Source organism: Ooceraea biroi, chromosome 13, assembly GCF_003672135.1.
Source record: "Ooceraea biroi isolate clonal line C1 chromosome 13, Obir_v5.4, whole genome shotgun sequence".
Lineage (NCBI taxonomy): Eukaryota > Metazoa > Arthropoda > Insecta > Hymenoptera > Formicidae > Ooceraea > Ooceraea biroi.
Window position 1 is genome coordinate 3037226 of NC_039518.1, and position 20185 is coordinate 3057410.

The 20185-nt window shown below is 33.6% G+C and overlaps 1 protein-coding gene across 1 annotated transcript; it reads left to right on the forward strand.

The window, feature by feature from the left end:
- The first annotated feature begins 5605 nt into the window (after window positions 1–5605).
- Window positions 5606–17784, forward strand: LOC105285563 (aminopeptidase N). The gene is made up of 11 exons (XM_026974664.1): window positions 5606–6113; window positions 9991–10449; window positions 10576–10759; window positions 11141–11306; window positions 11532–11616; window positions 13038–13378; window positions 13856–14133; window positions 14618–14814; window positions 16390–16692; window positions 16804–16873; window positions 17058–17784. Exons 1-11 carry the CDS (start codon window positions 5902–5904, stop codon window positions 17154–17156), a joined length of 2394 nt encoding a protein of 797 aa, XP_026830465.1. The 5' UTR covers window positions 5606–5901; the 3' UTR covers window positions 17157–17784.
- Window positions 17785–20185: the final 2401 nt, after the last annotated feature.

Genomic DNA, 20185 nt, shown 5'->3' on the forward strand with positions numbered 1-20185 from the left:
ATTAACTGCGACGCTCTTGGAAACTCGTCGAACAATACGCTGTCGGTAAATACGTTATTCGACTGCATTTCGAAGTAATTACGTTGAAATTAAGGCGATCCTGGAGTCGTCTGTATTACCGGCGGAATCAGTGATTTTCCTGCATTTTTCAAGAAATATATCTTTTTATTGGGTAATTGTGAAGGAGAGCTCCTTCCTCTCCGATTTCCTTCAAACTTGGTAGAAATGTATATTTTGGTCCTAAAACACGATTGCGAGAAGGAAAATCGTCGCTCTCAAGTAGAAAAAAAGTTATTACGTGCTGAAAAGTGACGGTTTCGAGGTTAGGAAACCTGTCACACCGGCAATCTACGGGCGTAGCGCACACTGACCAAGCATGCGCGGTGTTTTTTCACACGCTTTTTATGCTTATTTTGTTCATAGTATACTTTATAGCAGAAATGTAAGATTACTTGTGTTAATTTCCAAATTGCTATTACACTTCTCGGACACTGTACTTCTTTGTTTATTAAATGATGCTCATTGGCAAATAAAAAGATAATTTGGTAATTAAGTATACTACAGACGACCTTCCCGATTTTAAATAAAAAACGCGGTTGGGTTCGGTTAGGTCTTTTGCAGTTTTTACTTTCGATTAAAGTAGAGAATAATTTCTATTTAACTGTTTGATTTTGGTTAAAGCAGAGAATACCGTGTATATAACTATAATTACCAAATTATTTTTTTATTTGCCAATGAGCATCATTTAATAAACAAAGAAATACAGTGTCCGAAGTGTAATAGCAATTTGGAAATTAATGCAGGAAAATCACCGATTCCGCCGGTAATACAGACGACTCCAGAGGATCGCCTTACACAAGTAATCTTACATTTCGCTGCTATAAAGTATACTATGAACAAAATAAGCATAAAAAGCGTGTGAAAAAACACCGCGCATGCTTGGTCAGTGTGCGCTACGCCCGTAGACTGCCGGTATGACAGATTTCCTAACCCCGAAACCGTCATTTGAGTAAGCTGTAACTTTGGTTCTACTTGAGAGCGACGATTTTCCTTCTCGCAATCGTGTTTTAGGACCAAAATATACATTTCTACCAAGTTTGAAGGAAATCGGAGAGGAAGGAGCTCTCCTTCACAATTACCTTTTATTGAATTCACAGAATGAAAACTCCTTTTTCACGATGAAAGTACACACAATAATGTAGTGTGGAAAGTTAAGTCCTATTTTCCACACTACATTCTTGTGTGTACTTTCATCGTGGAAAAGGATTTTTCATTCTGTGAATTCAATAAAAAGATATATTTCTTGAAAAATGCAGGAAAATCACCGATTTCGCCGGTAATACAGACGCCGCGACGGGGTTCACTGGCCACTCTAGCATCACCTTAAGGCTAGTGAACTATTTTTTCACTATAGCGATGGTAATTGCAGTTTCGAAAATTCTCTTTATTGCTTGTGCAGAATAAAAAATCCTTTTCCACAAATGAAGTATAGATAGAAAGAAAGCCCGCTCTACAGGACTTTATATTCAAAATGGAAAAAGGTAAAAACTTGCATTTGTCTTTTCTAACTTTTTTCCATTTTGAATATAAAGTCCTGTAGAGGACTTTCTTTCTATCTATACTTCATTTGTGGAAAAGGATTTTTTATTCTGCACAAGCAATGAAGAGAATTTTCGAAACTGCAATTACCATCGCTATAGTGAAAAAATAGTTCACTAGCAACTCCAGTTTCCCCTGAAGTCGGAGGCGCATCGAAAGCGAGGGACTTTCAAAACCCGGAAATGATTGAAAGCTCGTGTATTTTCTGCGATATAAGTATCTTTATTTATTTTTTTCATATCAACGTAATAAAAATACATATAAAATATTTTATATCGTGTTTATAGATCTTATTCATGCGATATATCGAATAGAAAAATCGACGGACCCCAAGAGAGAAAATAGAGAATATTTAAGCAATTCATCAGAGAAGTTAAGGGGATGCTGGAGTTGCTAGTGAACTATTTTTTCACTATAGCGATGGTAATTGCAGTTTCGAAAATTCTCTTTATTGCTTGTGCAGAATAAACAATCCTTTTCCACAAATGAAGTATAGATAGAAAGAAAGCCCGCTCTACAGGATTTTATATTCAAAATAGAAAAGTTAAAACTTGCATTTGTCTTTTCTAACTTTTTTCCATTTTGAATATAAAGTCTTGTAGAGCGGACTTTCTTTCTATCTATACTTCATTTGTGGAAAAGGAGTTTTTATTCTGCACAAGCAATGAAGAGAATTTTCGAAACTGCAATTACCATCGCTATAGTGAAAAAATAGTTCACTAGCAACTTCAGTTTCCCCTGAAGTCGGAGGCGCATCGAAAGCGAGGGACTTTCAAAACCCGGAATGATTGAAAGCTCGTGTATTTTCTGCGATATAAGTATCTTTATTTATTTTTTTCATATCAACGTAATAAAAATACATATAAAATATTTTATATCGTGTTTATAGATCTTATTCATGCGATATATCGAATAGAAAAATCGACGGACCCCAAGAGAGAAAATAGAGAATATTTAAGCAATTTATCAGAGAAGTTAAGGGGATGCTGGAGTTGCTAGTGAACTATATTTTCACTACAGCGATGGTAATTGCAGTTTCGAAAATTCTCTTTATTGCTTGTGCAGAATAAAAACTCCTTTTCCACAAATGAAGTATAGATAGAAAGAACGCCCGCTCTACAGGACTTCATATTCAAAATGGAAAAAAGTTAAAAACTTGCATTTGTCTTTTCTAACTTTTTTCCATTTTGAATATAAAGTCCTGTAGAGCGGACTTTCTTTCTATCTATACTTCATTTGTGGAAAAGGATTTTTTATTCTGCACAAGCAATAAAGAGAATTTTCGAAACTGCAATTACCATCGCTATAGTGAAAAAATAGTTCACTAGCAACTCCAGTTTCCCCTGAAGTCGGAGGCGCATCGAAAGCGAGGGACTTTCAAAACCCGGAATGATTGAAAGCTCGTGTATTTTCTGCGATATAAATATCTTTATTTATTTTTTTCATATCAACGTAATAAAAATACATATAAAATATTTTATATCGTGTTTATAGATCTTATTCATGCGATATATCGAATAGAAAAATCGACGGACCCCAAGAGAGAAAATAGAGAATATTTAAGCAATTTATCAGAGAAGTTAAGGGGATGCTGGAGTTGCTAGTGAACTATTTTTTCACTATAGCGATGGTAATTGCAGTTTCGAAAATTCTCTTTATTGCTTGTGCAGAATAAAAACTCCTTTTCCACAAATGAAGTATAGATAGAAAGAACGCCCGCTCTACAGGACTTCATATTCAAAATGGAAAAAAGTTAAAAACTTGCATTTGTCTTTTCTAACTTTTTTCCATTTTGAATATAAAGTCCTGTAGAGCGGACTTTCTTTCTATCTATACTTCATTTGTGGAAAAGGAGTTTTTATTCTGCACAAGCAATAAAGAGAATTTTCGAAACTGCAATTACCATCGCTATAGTGAAAAAATAGTTCACTAGCAACTCCAGTTTCCCCTGAAGTCGGAGGCGCATCGAAAGCGAGGGACTTTCAAAACCCGGAATGATTGAAAGCTCGTGTATTTTCTGCGATATAAATATCTTTATTTATTTTTTTCATATCAACGTAATAAAAATACATATAAAATATTTTATATCGTGTTTATAGATCTTATTCATGCGATATATCGAATAGAAAAATCGACGGACCCCAAGAGAGAGAATAGAGAATATTTAAGCAATTTATCAGAGAAGTTAAGGGGATGCTGGAGTTGCTAGTGAACTATTTTTTCACTATAGCGATGGTAATTGCAGTTTCGAAAATTCTCTTTATTGCTTGTGCAGAATAAAAACTCCTTTTCCACAAATGAAGTATAGATAGAAAGAACGCCCGCTCTACAGGACTTCATATTCAAAATGGAAAAAAGTTAAAAACTTGCATTTGTCTTTTCTAACTTTTTTCCATTTTGAATATAAAGTCCTGTAGAGCGGACTTTCTTTCTATCTATACTTCATTTGTGGAAAAGGATTTTTTATTCTGCACAAGCAATAAAGAGAATTTTCGAAACTGCAATTACCATCGCTATAGTGAAAAAATAGTTCACTAGCAACTCCAGCTTCCCCTTAAGACTATTTTAATTAAAACGACGCGAGAATAAGAAAGAATATTTTTATAAACGAATTGTAACTATACATAAATGCATATAGATTTATAGATGCACTAGAGACAAGGGAAGATATATTGTTGAATTTTATTTTAATTACAACAAATATATTATTCGAATTAAATCTCAAACATTGGAATGCTACTGAAATTTATTCGTTCTTATTTTATATATAAGTTGAGGTGCTTATGTACATATTGTAACTCTGATACGTAATTATAAGTGTCGACTAGAAATTCTGTCGAGAAAAGTCACGTTTACGTATTTGTTTTCTTTTAGAAATGACCTCCCAGCTTCATAATATAACACGTTCAAATTACATGATACAACGGTGGGTTCTATTGATATTGTTTCCAGTATTGGGTACGCTTTCGAAGTTTGAGCATCATTTCGAACAGTTATTCTCTTTGAATTCTCAATAAACTACAATGCGTTGATTACAGGTAAAAGAAGTTCTTTTATACATATTTTACCGTGTATAGCATGAGCGCTCTTTCTTTTCTTACTACCTACGTCCAAATATGTAGCTTTGTGTTTCTTGTATAACACTTTTCTTGGAATAATTAATCTCTTATTCACAATTTTTCGAAAATAAAATTAGACTAATAAAAATTAATTTTGTATTTTGTAGCGCATGTAGATTACATTTAATATAACGCTGCTGTAAAAACTACTTCTACTGGATATCTTACCTACGGTGTATCTTGTGTATATCTATATTCGAATTCAAACACATCAGCATATATTTAAAATGGAAGAAAACAATCTAGACGAACAAAACGAACAAAACGATCCAAACGAACAAAACGATTCAAACAAACAAAACAATCTAAATGAACAGGTGGAGCAGCAGATGCAACCTGACTGGTGGAAATGGATAGTCCGGATAGACAGTATAGGTATGAATATTTATTGCCAGTCCTATTTATTATTATATTTATAATTATTATATCTAATTTAATTACATTAAGTATTGTAATGTTAGAGATGTTATTCGCATTATGCTAGAGATTGTTACATCGTAACAAATATCTATGATTATTACAATTAATTTCTAACATTATATCTCTAATATCTATGACAAAATAAGAAGCTACTAAACAAACAAAGAACGTATGTAAAAAATATTACTCTTCTTTAAAGAAAATATTGTGTGTGTGTGTGTGTGTGTGTGCGCGCGCGCGCGCGCGCGCATATACACTCGCCCACGTACAAACATTCGTCTAATGTTCGATGGAGCTTTCTTATGAGACAGTCCAGCAACAAGAAGAAAGTTTAGATGGATAAATTATTTTATTTTTAATAAAATAGAAAATATAAAATATAAAGTATATTTTCATAAAAGTCGCATGTACTGTACACTATATTTGGTTTTTGCTTTTGTTTTTTTTTACATGAATCTTTCTTACAGCACGATCAATCATCCTTCATATAGTACTGGTTTCTATAGTAGTAGTCACACTGTTCATCTCTAAACCTCTCTTATATCTGTTATTCTCCAAAAGTTCGCCCAATTTAATAGAACACTATACGGACGATACACCGGTTCACCGTCTGCCAAAATCCGTAGTACCGATACATTATCAAATTGAGCTAGTATTAGCAAGCAAAGCTAATTATCATGGCGAAACCAATATTACTATCAACATCGTTCAAAAAACAAAACAGATAAGTTTTCACTCCATAAATCTGTGTATAACTTCCAACATGATCGCATTAAGTAATAACAATGGTGTTTCCTGTGAAACGGAGGGACTCGACTGCTACGCTGATAAACAGTGGAATACCATTAATTTTGCTAATACACTGTTACCTGGACGTTACACCTTGTACATAAAATTCAATGGCATTATAACTGACGATATTACAGACGGTTTCGCTAGAATTCCGTACACAGAAAATACGCAAAAAGGTCAAAAGTAAGTATTGGCCATCAATGCTTAAGGAGCCTGCTTTTAGAACGTTGAAAATAAGGTATAATTTTACGAATTTTTTTGGAGAAACTATACAGCGGATTATTATAAAACTTTGATGCATTTATTAGTACATGTTTAAAGATAAAAAAATTATTTTTTGATTTGAATATATAGCCTGTAGAGGTCGTCCTGGAGGCATCTTAGTGCAGCCGGCATTGTAAATTGGTGAGCATTCTCCTGCCTCCAAATTTCATCCAAACTGAAAAATTGAAATATTTTCTTGTTATTTATGAATTCCCATCGTCGATGACCCTTTAATATTCATAAAAACATTAAGTTAAACAATTATTTTTGCATGAAAAAGTTCAAAAACTTTGCCTAAAAATCGTACTTTTGTGTTCTAAGCTCCACCATTTTGGCACTTTTCAACTTTTTTCTTCTTTCTTTGGTTCATCGACGATGGGAATTCATAAATAACGAGAACACATTTCAATTTTTCAGTTTAGACGAAATTTCGAGGCAGGAGAATGCTCACCAATTTACAATGCCGGCTGCACTAAGATGCCTCCAGGACGACCTCTACAGGCGATATATTCAAATCAAAAAATAATTTTTTTATCTTTAAACATGTACTAATAAATGCATCAAAGTTTTATAATGATCCGCTGTATAGTTTCTCCAAAAACAATTCGTAAAATATACCTTATTTTCAGCGTTCTAAATGTAAGGTCGTCAAGTTAGGTAACTCACCCTGTATAATTCCAACGTCGTGGGTTCTACGTTCGCGTTAAGGGGAGAGCCTGCTTTAGAACGTTGAAAATAAGGTATAATTTTACGAATTTTTTTGGAGAAACTATACAGCGGATCATTATAAAACTTTGATGCATTTATTAGTACATGTTTAAAGATAAAAAAATTATTTTTTGATTTGAATATATAGCCTGTAGAGGTCGTCCTGGAGGCATCTTAGTGCAGCCGGCATTGTAAATTCGTGAGCATTCTCCCGCCTCCAAATTTCATCCAAACTGAAAAATTGAAATATTTTCTTGTTATTTATGAATTCCCATCGTCGATGAACCTTTAATATTCATAAAAACATTAAGTTAAACAATTATTTTTGCATGAAAAAGTTCAAAAACTTTGCCTAAAAATCGTACTTTTGTGTTCTAAGCTCCACCATTTTGGCACTTTTCAACTTTTTTCTTCTCTCTTTGGTTCATCGACGATGGGAATTCATAAATAACGAGAACACATTTCAATTTTTCAGTTTAGACGAAATTTCGAGGCAGGAGAATGCTCACCAATTTACAATGCCGGCTGCACTAAGATGCCTCCAGGACGACCTCTACAGGCTATATATTCAAATCAAAAAATAATTTTTTTTATCTTTAAACATGTACTAATAAATGCATCAAAGTTTTATAATGATCCGCTGTATAGTTTCTCCAAAAACAATTCGTAAAATATACCTTATTTTCAGCGTTCTAAATGTAAGGTCGTCAAGTTAGGTAACTCACCCTGTATAATTCCAACGTCGTGGGTTCTACGTTCGCGTTAAGGGGAGAGCCTGCTTTTAGAACGTTGAAAATAAGGTATAATTTTACGAATTTTTTTGGAGAAACTATACAGCGGATCATTATAAAACTTTGATGCATTTATTAGTACATGTTTAAAGATAAAAAAATTATTTTTTGATTTGAATATATAGCCTGTAGAGGTCGTCCTGGAGGCATCTTAGTGCAGCCGGCATTGTAAATTGGTGAGCATTCTCCTGCCTCCAAATTTCATCCAAACTGAAAAATTGAAATATTTTCTCGTTATTTATGAATTCCCATCGTCGATGAACCTTTAATATTCATAAAAACATTAAGTTAAACAATTATTTTTGCATGAAAAAGTTCAAAAACTTTGCCTAAAAATCGTACTTTTGTGTTCTAAGCTCCACCATTTTGGCACTTTTCAACTTTTTTCTTCTTTCTTTGGTTCATCGACGATGGGAATTCATAAATAACGAGAACACATTTCAATTTTTCAGTTTAGACGAAATTTCGAGGCAGGAGAATGCTCACCAATTTGCAATGCCGGCTGCACTAAGATGCCTCCAGGACGACCTCTACAGGCTATATATTCAAATCAAAAAATAATTTTTTTTATCTTTAAACATGTACTAATAAATGCATCAAAGTTTTATAATGATCCGCTGTATAGTTTCTCCAAAAACAATTCGTAAAATATACCTTATTTTCAGCGTTCTAAATGTAAGGTCGTCAAGTTAGGTAACTCACCCTGTATAATTCCAACGTCGTGGGTTCTACGTTCGCGTTAAGGGGAGAGCCTGCTTTAGAACGTTGAAAATAAGGTATAATTTTACGAATTTTTTTGGAGAAACTATACAGCGGATCATTATAAAACTTTGATGCATTTATTAGTACATGTTTAAAGATAAAAAAATTATTTTTTGATTTGAATATATAGCCTGTAGAGGTCGTCCTGGAGGCATCTTAGTGCAGCCGGCATTGTAAATTCGTGAGCATTCTCCCGCCTCCAAATTTCATCCAAACTGAAAAATTGAAATATTTTCTTGTTATTTATGAATTCCCATCGTCGATGAACCTTTAATATTCATAAAAACATTAAGTTAAACAATTATTTTTGCATGAAAAAGTTCAAAAACTTTGCCTAAAAATCGTACTTTTGTGTTCTAAGCTCCACCATTTTGGCACTTTTCAACTTTTTTCTTCTCTCTTTGGTTCATCGACGATGGGAATTCATAAATAACGAGAACACATTTCAATTTTTCAGTTTAGACGAACTTTTGAGGCAGGAGAATGCTCACCAATTTGCAATGCCGGCTGCACTAAGTGCCTCCAGGACGACCTCTACAGGCGATATATTCAAATCAAAAAATAATTTTTTATCTTTAAACATGTACTAATAAATGCATCAAAGTTTTATAATGATCCGCTGTATAGTTTCTCCAAAAACAATTCGTAAAATATACCTTATTTTCAGCGTTCTAAATGTAAGGTCGTCAAGTTAGGTGACTCACCCTGTATAATTCCAACGTCGTGGGTTCTACGTTCGCGTTAAGGGGAGAGCCTGCTTTAGAACGTTGAAAATAAGGTATAATTTTACGAATTTTTTTGGAGAAACTATACAGCGGATTATTATAAAACTTTAATGCATTTATTAGTACATGTTTAAAGATAAAAAAAATTATTTTTTGATTTGAATATATAGCCTGTAGAGGTCGTCCTGGAGGCACTTAGTGCAGCCGGCATTGTAAATTCGTGAGCATTCTCCCGCCTCCAAATTTCATCCAAACTGAAAAATTGAAATATTTTCTTGTTATTTATGAATTCCCATCGTCGATGAACCTTTAATATTCATAAAAACATTAAGTTAAACAATTATTTTTGCATGAAAAAGTTCAAAAACTTTGCCTAAAAATCGTACTTTTGTGTTCTAAGCTCCACCATTTTGGCACTTTTCAACTTTTTTCTTCTCTCTTTGGTTCATCGACGATGGGAATTCATAAATAACGAGAACACATTTCAATTTTTCAGTTTAGACGAACTTTCGAGGCAGGAGAATGCTCACCAATTTGCAATGCCGGCGACGCGGCTGCACTAAGATTTCTCCAGGACGACCTCTACAGGCGATATATTCAAATCAAAAAATAATTTTTTTATCTTTAAACATGTACTAATAAATGCATCAAAGTTTTATAATGATCCGCCGTATAGTTTCTCCAAAAACAATTCGTAAAATGTACCTTATTTTCAGCGTTCTAAAGCAGGCTCCCCCCTTAATATCAGAAGTCTGCGATGATTCATTGACGAAGAAGATATTGTTATCTACAGTTCGCCGTTTGTTACAGCTGGTTCTACGTGGCGAATTCTCGAATAAAGGGAGCTCGGCGGATATTTCCATGTTGGGACGAACCGGAATTCAAGGCTACTTTCGAGCTTAACATAAAACATCCCAAAAACTGCATAGCTTCTTCGAACATGCCCTTAATAAGTAGTCATGCAGATACGGAAGACGGCGGCGTATGGACATACTTCAATCTCACTCAAGAAGTGCCCACTTATCTCATTATATTTACGATACATAAAAATGATTTCGTCAGGACATCCATCGACAATGTCGATATATTGTACAAAAAACACACGAACGAAGAACACTTGCAATTCGCGGAACAAGTTATTACGTTTGTCGGCTACGTATTGCGCAATTTCGAGTGGCAAATTTCACAGGAAGCAAACATTCCAAACCCGAACTTGCAACACCCTGAGCAGAAGCGAACCATGGAAGATTTAAAGATCATTCTGTACAGGTAACGCATACGAATAAAAAGAAACTTCAGATGGAATGTTAATGACTGTAATGAATGTAACATGCATGGATTTATATTACATATTTGTACGAAGGATTTTTAAACACATTTACAAATGGTTTTTAGGGCAGAACATATTCTTTATGATGAAAAATCAGATCCTAGTGCACGTAAAGCGGATATAGTACGCTTTATAGCGCACGAAATGATATACGTGTGGCTTAGTAACAAAGTCACCCCATCTTGGTGGTCTTACCTGTGGATAAATGAGGGTTTGTCTATGGTGATTCAAATGGATGCTCTTTATAAGGTATTCATTGGTTCGCTTATCAGCTAAAAAGAAGAAATGCTTGTTAATATCGATATTAATAATTGTCAATATCGATAATAATGATATTCTACAATCTTATAAAATTTAACAATAAATTTAAAATGCTTATTATTTGCCTGAAATTCTTACATAATTTTATATGAAATACGCGAAAAACTGCATCATTTTTCCTGGAAAATAGTTTATTCTATCTTTAAATTTTATAATGCAAAATCGTTTCGCATTTTTAGAAACCAAATATCACTAATGCGTACGGCTAATATAATACAAGCATATCTTCTGATCAAAAGTGTGGTTAAATTTCTTTACCTGTTTTTCAATTACCTTATATTCCGACAGCAATAAAATTGTTACTTTCAGATTTTCCCGGAATTAGAAATGATGAATTTATTCGTCGTACAGACTCAACACGAATGTCTTCGTATGGATGTTTTGCATGATGACTTGCGTGATTATCCTCTTAATACAGTCATTCAGATTCCATCTGAAATTAACGAAATTACTGGGTACTATTATCGTATCAAAGGTAACATCTTTATTAAGATACAAATAAATAATCTTTATACTTCTTCAGTTTAAAAAGTTCATAAAAGATTTCTCAACAATGCATGCAAATTCTGCTGGTAGTAAAAACAGATATAGCAAAAACAACAGTTGAAATAACTTATAAGTTATGTTCACAAAGTTATTGAAAAAGACGATGTTTGATTATACATTTATTTTAAATATGTTCTATATGTACGAATTATAGCGCCCATGATATTACGTATGTTAAAACATGTAATTAACCAGCCAGGGTGGTTTATGATTGGTGTGAACAGATATTTACGTAAGTGGTAAGTGTAATATATTAAATTAGATTATATATAATTTAATACGCGTAGACTTGCACCTCTTGATGTATTGGGTTGTTCGGAAAGTAATTTCGTTTTTCACAAAGAGATGTCGTTAGTCGCGTTCCTCGATACTTAACCTTACTCTAAGCGGCAAATTCGTTTTATATTTTGACAACTGACATTCAGACGTCATTTAGTATCTTATTGTGTTGCGATTTGTCAAGTAATTTTTTTTGGCATCACATCAAACATGGAAAATCAAAGTGAGCATTTTCGTAATATTTTGCTTTTTTACTACCGAAAGGGTAAAAATGCAGTGCAAGCGAGAACAAAATTGTGTGCCGTGTACGGAGAAGATGTATTGAGTGAACGTCAGTGTCAGAATTGGTTTTCGAAATTTCGATTTGAAAGATGCACCACGTTCAGGTCGGCCAATTAAAGCTGATGACGAGAAAATAAAGGCTCTGGTGGATGCAAACCGTCGCACAACAACACGCGAAATTGCTGAAAAGTTAAATTTATCGAATTCGACTGTTTACGATCATTTGAAACGCCTTGGATTCGTTTCAAAGCTCGATATTTGGGTTCCACACAATTTAAAGGAAATTGACTTGATTCGACGCATTACCATCTGCGATTCATTGTTGAAACGTGAAGAAAATGAACCATTTTTGAAGTGAATCATAACTGGAGATGAAAAATTGATTGTTTACAACAATGTTGAGCGAAAACGATCATGGTCCAGGCAAGATGAACCTGCTCAATCGACATCCAAGGCAGATATTCATCAAAAGAAGATCATGCTTTCTGTATGGTGGGATTGGAAGGGAATCGTATTTTTCGAGCTACTACCAAGCAACCAGACGATTGATTCGAAAGTGTATTGTCGTCAGCTGGATGAATTGGATGCTGCCATCAAGCAGAAGCGACCAGAATTGGCGAATAGGAAAGGTGTCGTATTCCATCACGACAATGCCAGACCACACACAAGTTTGGTCACTCGCCAGAAACTTTTACAGCTTGGATGGGGTGTGCTACCACACCCGCCATACTCTCCTGATCTGGCACCATCCGATTACCATTTGTTCCGGTCTGTACAAAATTCTTTGAACAATGTAAACTTCGATTCAAACGAAGGCGTCAAAAATCACTTGCTTCAATTTTTTGTCAATAAGGAGAAGGGCTTCTATGAGCGTGGAATCTTAAAGTTGCCAGAAAGATGGCGAAAGGTAGTGGAACAAAATGGCCAATACATCACTGAATAAAATTTATTCTAAATATGAAAAAACCGCTTTTCATTTTTCCTTGAAAAAACGAAATAACCTTCCGAACAACCCAATAGTTCATTATAATGCGTATCGTTAGCATAAAATTTTAAATTGTACAAAACAATTTTATGTTTTACTTTTGTCTGTAACAAGGAAAAATGGCTTGCCAACTCCCAATGATTTCTGGACCGCTATTCGATATGTAGATCCAGACGGTACTAACTTAAAACATCTAATGGACTCTTGGACAAATAAAATTAGTTATCCTATATTAGAAGTGACACGGGATTACACAACTGGCGTTATAACAGTACGGCTAAATCGACAGGCACTAACTACATGGTCCATACGTGTGAGTTTCACCTCAGAGAGTGTATGCAATTTTCATGATATCGATGGTCAAAGTACATGGATGACATTTTACTACATTCTCTCTTCTAGACTTTATGACATTCATCCAGATGATTGGGTCATACTTAATTTACAACAAACTGGTAAATACAATAGTTCATTATGATTATAACGTATATTATTTTATTAATATATTAATATAGTTTATATAATTAATGTATATCATTATTATCTATTAATTATTTTGCATTTGTCGCGCATAATAAAACTGTCACGTCGTATCATATTTTGATATGTAATTTTACAAAAATTCAAGTTATCTTATTATCATAAGAAAAAATAATAACATACGACATAAAATATTATCAAAAATGCGCATGTGAGTGTATGCCTCTGAATTCAAGATAAAAGATACAATCTATTTTACATGTAATTTATTAAAATAGAATTTCTTAGAAACATTACTTTTTTCCGATTTTTCCGATCTACAATATTTAGCAGCTTTTACAATACGAAACTTTCTTACGCATTCTAAGGAATTTCGGAAAGCATAGACAGGGCCATACTTTTACAATATAATCTATTAATAAAACTAATAAAACTAATTTGTTATCTGACAGGTTATTATCGTGTTTATTACGACAAAAGAAATTGGAGGAGACTTGCGCGTTTCCTGAAAACTGAAAAATATGATAAAATACATGTTCTCAATCGTGCACAAATCATCGATGATGCATATTACTTTATGGTGCGCAAGATGCTCGAACACGATGAGTTTGCTGACATCATAGAGTACCTTGCATTACGCGAAACGAATTATATAGCATGGTATCCTATGATAAAAAACTTTGAATTAATGTCACGTACCTTTCCATATCAACAGAGCACATATATAAAGGTAAACAATGATAGATTCCATTAATAAAATACAGGGTGAAACATTTTTCGGAAAAATGTTTCAGACAAAAGTTACTTACTTTTCGATGGAGAATAAGAATCTGCAATAAAAAGTTGGGGTTTCAATTTAAGAAATTGAAGGTGATCTTCGCGTGACCTTCAAACGACTATTCAAGGTCAAACCAATGGTATCATCTTATGTCCCCCTCGAAATCGTGACATGTCTGTCTGAAACATTTTTTCGTATCTCTTTTAGTTTTTTAAAAAATCGACTGTATAAATTAAAATGGGCCACCCTGTACATTAAGTATTTTAAATGGAATTAATCTACTCATATCGTTAAACAAAAAGTGGTAAAAAAGAGTCATGTATGTATAAGTTATGTTTCCGCACAAGTTTTATTTTCTCTTTTACCGAAATAAGGAAATTTCGGGAAAAGTATATGACCAGATGACCACGTTATTACATTATTTAATAAATTCCAGCAACATGTTCTGAGGTCGCTTGTAGATGGACTTCTTCAAAAAATAGGATTCCAAGAAATATCTCATGAGGATGATCTAACTAAACGGTTAAGGCAAGAAGCTAGACATTGGGCATGCGTTCTCAATAGCACCATGTGCACAGAAGCAGCGACAGTTGAACTACGGCATTATATGTTGGATGAGCCATCGGCATACAAGTAATATTTCTTATAGTTACGATTATTTTATAATGAAATTTTTTTGAATCGCGCACGATTCCAATAATTGAATTAGAACAGTGCTCGGAATTAGTTGCCCTTTTCGGGCCGATTTCAGAAGCGACGCCTATCATTCCCCCACTACTGCTCGACGCGCGACGGCCGAGCCGCCGAACGCTGTCTCAGGGGCGCCACTATATGAGATATACGCTGAGAGCATTATCCCAGCGCCCTTTCGTCCAGTCATTAAAATTTTTCTAGCTAAATAGGTTTTACTTTCACAATGAAAAGTGAAGTACTAAATTTTCAATTATTAATGTAGTAGAGGAAAGTCCCCGATTATGAGATACCATATCGATTTTGCCGAATGTAAGGAAATCTATAGGCAGAATTTAAAAATGTAATACGTTATCTTGAAGAGAATTTAATAAGCTTTAGTTTGGTGAAATGAAAAATCTAATTTAAATATTATTTTTTCTGAAAATTAAAAAAATTTGAAAAAAGAGCTTTACGCAAGATCGCGAAAGTGCGCTCCTAATATAAGATACCTTGAGAAATCGGTGTTAAAAGTGCAAAATACATCAGTATTGCAAGTAAAAAATTTTATTAGATATTTTTATAAAAATACTGCTGCCACAGCCTTCGCCAAATCTTCACGATTCCACTGTCAACGCTTCCTCGTTTCTCTAACCTCCATAGTCAGATTCTATAAAAATTAAATACAAAAATTAATATAAATTCGTATTAACTTTTCTTTAATCTTAAGTAGTATTTTCTTTCTTTTTATTACACTACATAATCTTCATATTCGAGCAATAATTATCTCATGTTAAGAGTACCCTGAATATCTCATTATACGAGCCACACGCCTAGCGGTTTTGCGATCATGAAATCTAACCTCTACAATTAAGCAATTCAACAAATCGCGTATTTTCCTGTTACTACGATTCTACTCTATCATTGCATACTGAATTTATTGCCAACCATTTCTTTATTATATAATAAACAAGGTTTAAAGACGTACCTCAAGTTCCTTTGACATGTTCACAATTTCACAAACCTTTTCTTGCAAAGGCTAAACGCAATAACGAACAATGAATTTTTCACTAAATACATTTTACACCAAGAGTAATAAGATCATGGTGGAACTAACAGATAGTGCTCACTAGTTTAGCAGAAACTCCATTATCTCATATTAGGAGCATATCTCATAATAGGGGATTCTCCTCTATGCACACACACAGTAATAATTTTACATTACACATTAATAATAAGTTAATAATTGAAAATTTAGTACTTTACTTTTCATTGTGAAAGTAAAACCTATTTAGCTAGAAAAATTTTAATGACTGGACGAAAGGGCGCTGGGATAATGCTCTTCAGCGTATATCTCATATAGTGGCGCCCCTGAGACACAGCGTTCGGCGGCTCGGCCGTCGCGCGTCGAGCGGTAGTGGGGGAATGATAGGCGTCGCTTCTGAAATCGGCCCGAAACGGGCAACTAATTCCGAGCACTGAATTAGAATATAAGAAAACTATTAAAATAAATTACTAAGTTTTTTATGGGAACTGTAGATTTTGGTCGGGCTGGAGAGAATGGACGCATTGTAAAGGTTTGATGTCCGGGGACGCTGATACTTGGAATAAACTGTTCGTTATATGGGCGAGCAAAAGAGATAATCAAACTTTAGAATATCTGGCTTGCACTGAAAATCTTGAGATCATTTACAAATATTTGAGACCACTCTCATCGGATCACGCATATGCAATAATGCAACATCATCATGCTAAGAGCTTCCTCTCCGTTGTTGCGCGGCATGCAAAAAACATCGCTATACTCAAATTTATATTAAGAAATTTTAGGAAAATTAAACCCAAGTAATGATATTTTTCTTTATAAACATACGTAGTATATTGTACAGTAAAACAGAAAGAGAGAGAGAAAACTTATTATTTGCGCTAGTTATAAATTTGATGTTGTTTTTCTAGGGAAGTCAGCACGGTTGCAGCTCTCCTTGTTATTATCAATAATGTGTATTCTGCGGAGCAACTTCAAATGGTAAATTTTTTAGATAAAGGCTGTAATATACAGCCTGTTATTTTTTTATTTTCGCATGCATTACAGTGTATGTAATATCTTTGCTGAATTGCACTAAAAACAATAAATTATCTGACGTTCTGGTCTTTTTACGTATATAAAATAATAATTTCTTATTAATAAATATTAAAATAAATGTTTTTAGATACAAGAAGCCCTAAAAAAGTATTATATGAAGGAAAAAACCTTTTTGGATTTAGAATACAAGATAAGCAAACGCTTGGTTCAAATAAGGAATGCTTGAATTTTATCAAATGTATAGTCATTTTAAAATAACTGTCAGGCGCTCCTAAAATAAGACAAAATAAAAATAGAATAATTTCCTTGCTTTATTAAATATTTTTATTGTAAAATTATAATAATGTAAATTAAAATTCTTTTTTTGTTTAAGATTTGAATTATTGTAATATGATTTTTAATACAAGACAAAAATATTGCTAAAACTGCATCTTCTTACTTAGTGCTTTCTTTTGATGGAAGTATTTGTATCAAATATTTACTTACTACTTTTTAAAAATAAAAAATGTTTAACATGTATAAAATTACTTACAATATTTATCAAATATGACAGGATCTTATGTTTATATGTATGTACATAGCATTAAAACATTCGCACTGTAAAAGATAGTTCTATCATATTTAATCATTTTATCATGTTTAAGTATTTTTTAATTTTGATAAATATGGTTGCTTTTAATTGTATGTATGTATGTATAACAATAACATTATATCTATACCAAGGAAAATAAATGAGTAAGTAGAAAATTTATGAGAATAAATCAGTCGTCAGTCTCTAGAAATTTAGACAAATGTATTTTGTGCGATTCTTATTATATTAATAATGAATAAACCAATATTAATAATATTATGAACAACATTGTCACTTTCTTCAGCGAATACTTCCTATTTTCCAAATATTGTACATTTTTCGATAAAAGTGCTGGTAAAGTAAAAGTAGAGTCTATGTATTAATACTTGTGTATATAGCTTCGTCTTCTGACTAGCAGAAAACATCTTACGCTGACGACCTTATAAGTTATTGATGTGACATCACATGTTCACTATATACAGGGTGATTCGTATAAAGTGACCGATTTAATTATTAGTGAAATTTGAAGACCGAACCTTACACATATTGCGATACCGAATTCCCTCTCGAGACCACGGAGAACAACGCCTTCGCCTTATATAGGTAATGAATATATGATTAATGAGAGGCATGGAATTATAAAGTCACACATTTATAAGATTTTTAATATAACTATGTCGTTCACACACACGAAGAATTTATGAAGGCATTATTAAAAACGACTTTCAGGGTAGAAGACATCATTTACAATGCAACATTGGACACCATTTACCACAAACTTGAAATAGCGCGCTTAGTATCGCGTAAAGTGACATATCTCTGGCTCGGTAATGCATTCAGTCCATTTCCATGGTCATACCTGTGGATCGGTGAGAGTTTGTGTACGTTGCTTAGTATGGAGGCCCTCACGCAGGTACTACAAATATCTCATTTCTTCTTTAATTGTTTTTTAAAAGTACTTCAATACTAATTTGAACTAAACGGAAGAGTGTCTATTGCGAAATATAGTTTTAAATCTCTTTAGCAAATATGTATGGTAACATCGCCAAAGTATTTTTGCGATGCAATCTTTTCCGTCAATTTTCGATCTCTTCAAAATTAAAATGTGTTCTGTCTTGTCAAACTGAATTAGTAAATTTTTTTATTTCTTCTAGAATCGCTCGGAATTACGGATAATGGATTACTCCATAGGCCAAATGCAACACGATTCTTTCCATCTGGATACTCATTCTGTCATGAATCCTCTTATGATGGACGTTGGTCCCAATGAAACTGATGCCCTTTTCTATTTCCAGTATTACCTCAAAGGTAAGACTCAAAAGTGAAACATTAAATAACTGTCGCCGAAAGTGCAAAGAGATTTAAAAACAATAATATATTGGGTTGGCCAAAAAGTAATTGCGTTTTTTTTATATAAATAAAAGGCGAATTTTTCATGGGAAACAAAAACTTTATTAAACAATATATTGTCCATTTTGTTTGATTATCTTTTGCCATTTTTCAGGCAACTTCATAATTCCGCGCCTAACAAAGTTCTTATCTTTTTCAGCAAAAAAACAATTCCAACAACGATTTGATATCCTCATCAGCAGTCAAGGTTTTACCATTCAAGGCGTTTTGCAAAGAACGAAACGAATGGTAATCTGATGGTGCCAGGTCTGGCGAATATGGTGGATGTGGTAACACATCCCATCCAAGCTGCAACAATTTTTCACGAGTGACCAAACTTGTACGTGGTCTAGCGTTATCATGGTGAAACACAACACCTTTGCGATTCACCAATTCTCGACGTTTCTGTTTGATGGCATCGTTTAATTTGCCCTTTTTTATTGATGGTACATTAAATGGTCAAAGATATGCTGATTTTTTGTCCCAACAATTACCAAACTTATTGGAAGAGGTGCCGTTAGAAACTCGTTTACAAATGTGGTATCAGCATGGTGGTTGTCCGGCTCATAACGCACGTGTTGCACGCACAGTTTTACACGAAATGTTTCTGGAACGCTGGATAGGAAGAGGAGGACATATCAGTTGGCCAGCACGTTCTCCTGATTTGAATCCTTTAGACTTTTTTGCGGGGAATGTTAAAGAACACTGTTTACAATGATGTACCAACTACACAAGAGAACATGAGAGAGCGCATTTTGAATGCATGTGCTAGTATAAATTCAGAAATGATAGAAAGGGTAAGAGTATTATTTGTGCATCGTATTAGAAAATGTATTGAAGTCGGAGGACATCATTTCGAATACCTCCTTAAATAAATTTTTGTGTTGAAGAGCATAAAGTTTGATTTTTCTGTTTCCCGCGTTCAAGATCATTTAAAGGTCATGTTGTCATAGGTCGCTGAACTCCTCTCGATGTTAGCTATAAAATTGCGCAAACAAAAATATGTAGTTCCATTTAAAAAAATTATCTTGACCTTTGAATCTCTGAAAAAAATAGCCTTGAAAAAATTGTTGTTCTGTCATCATGACAGCCCCTTCGAACGGTGCAACTTTTTCCTTAGACATTTTTTCGTATCATCAAAAACAAGTGAAATATCTAAGATGATCGATTTAAGTGGACCACCCTGTATATATATATGTATGATGAGTTATTGTGTTGTGTCGGAATGTAGCAATCGCATTAATGCAAAAAGGAAAAATTGGCAACAACTTATGAAAGAAAATGATCCGAAAATT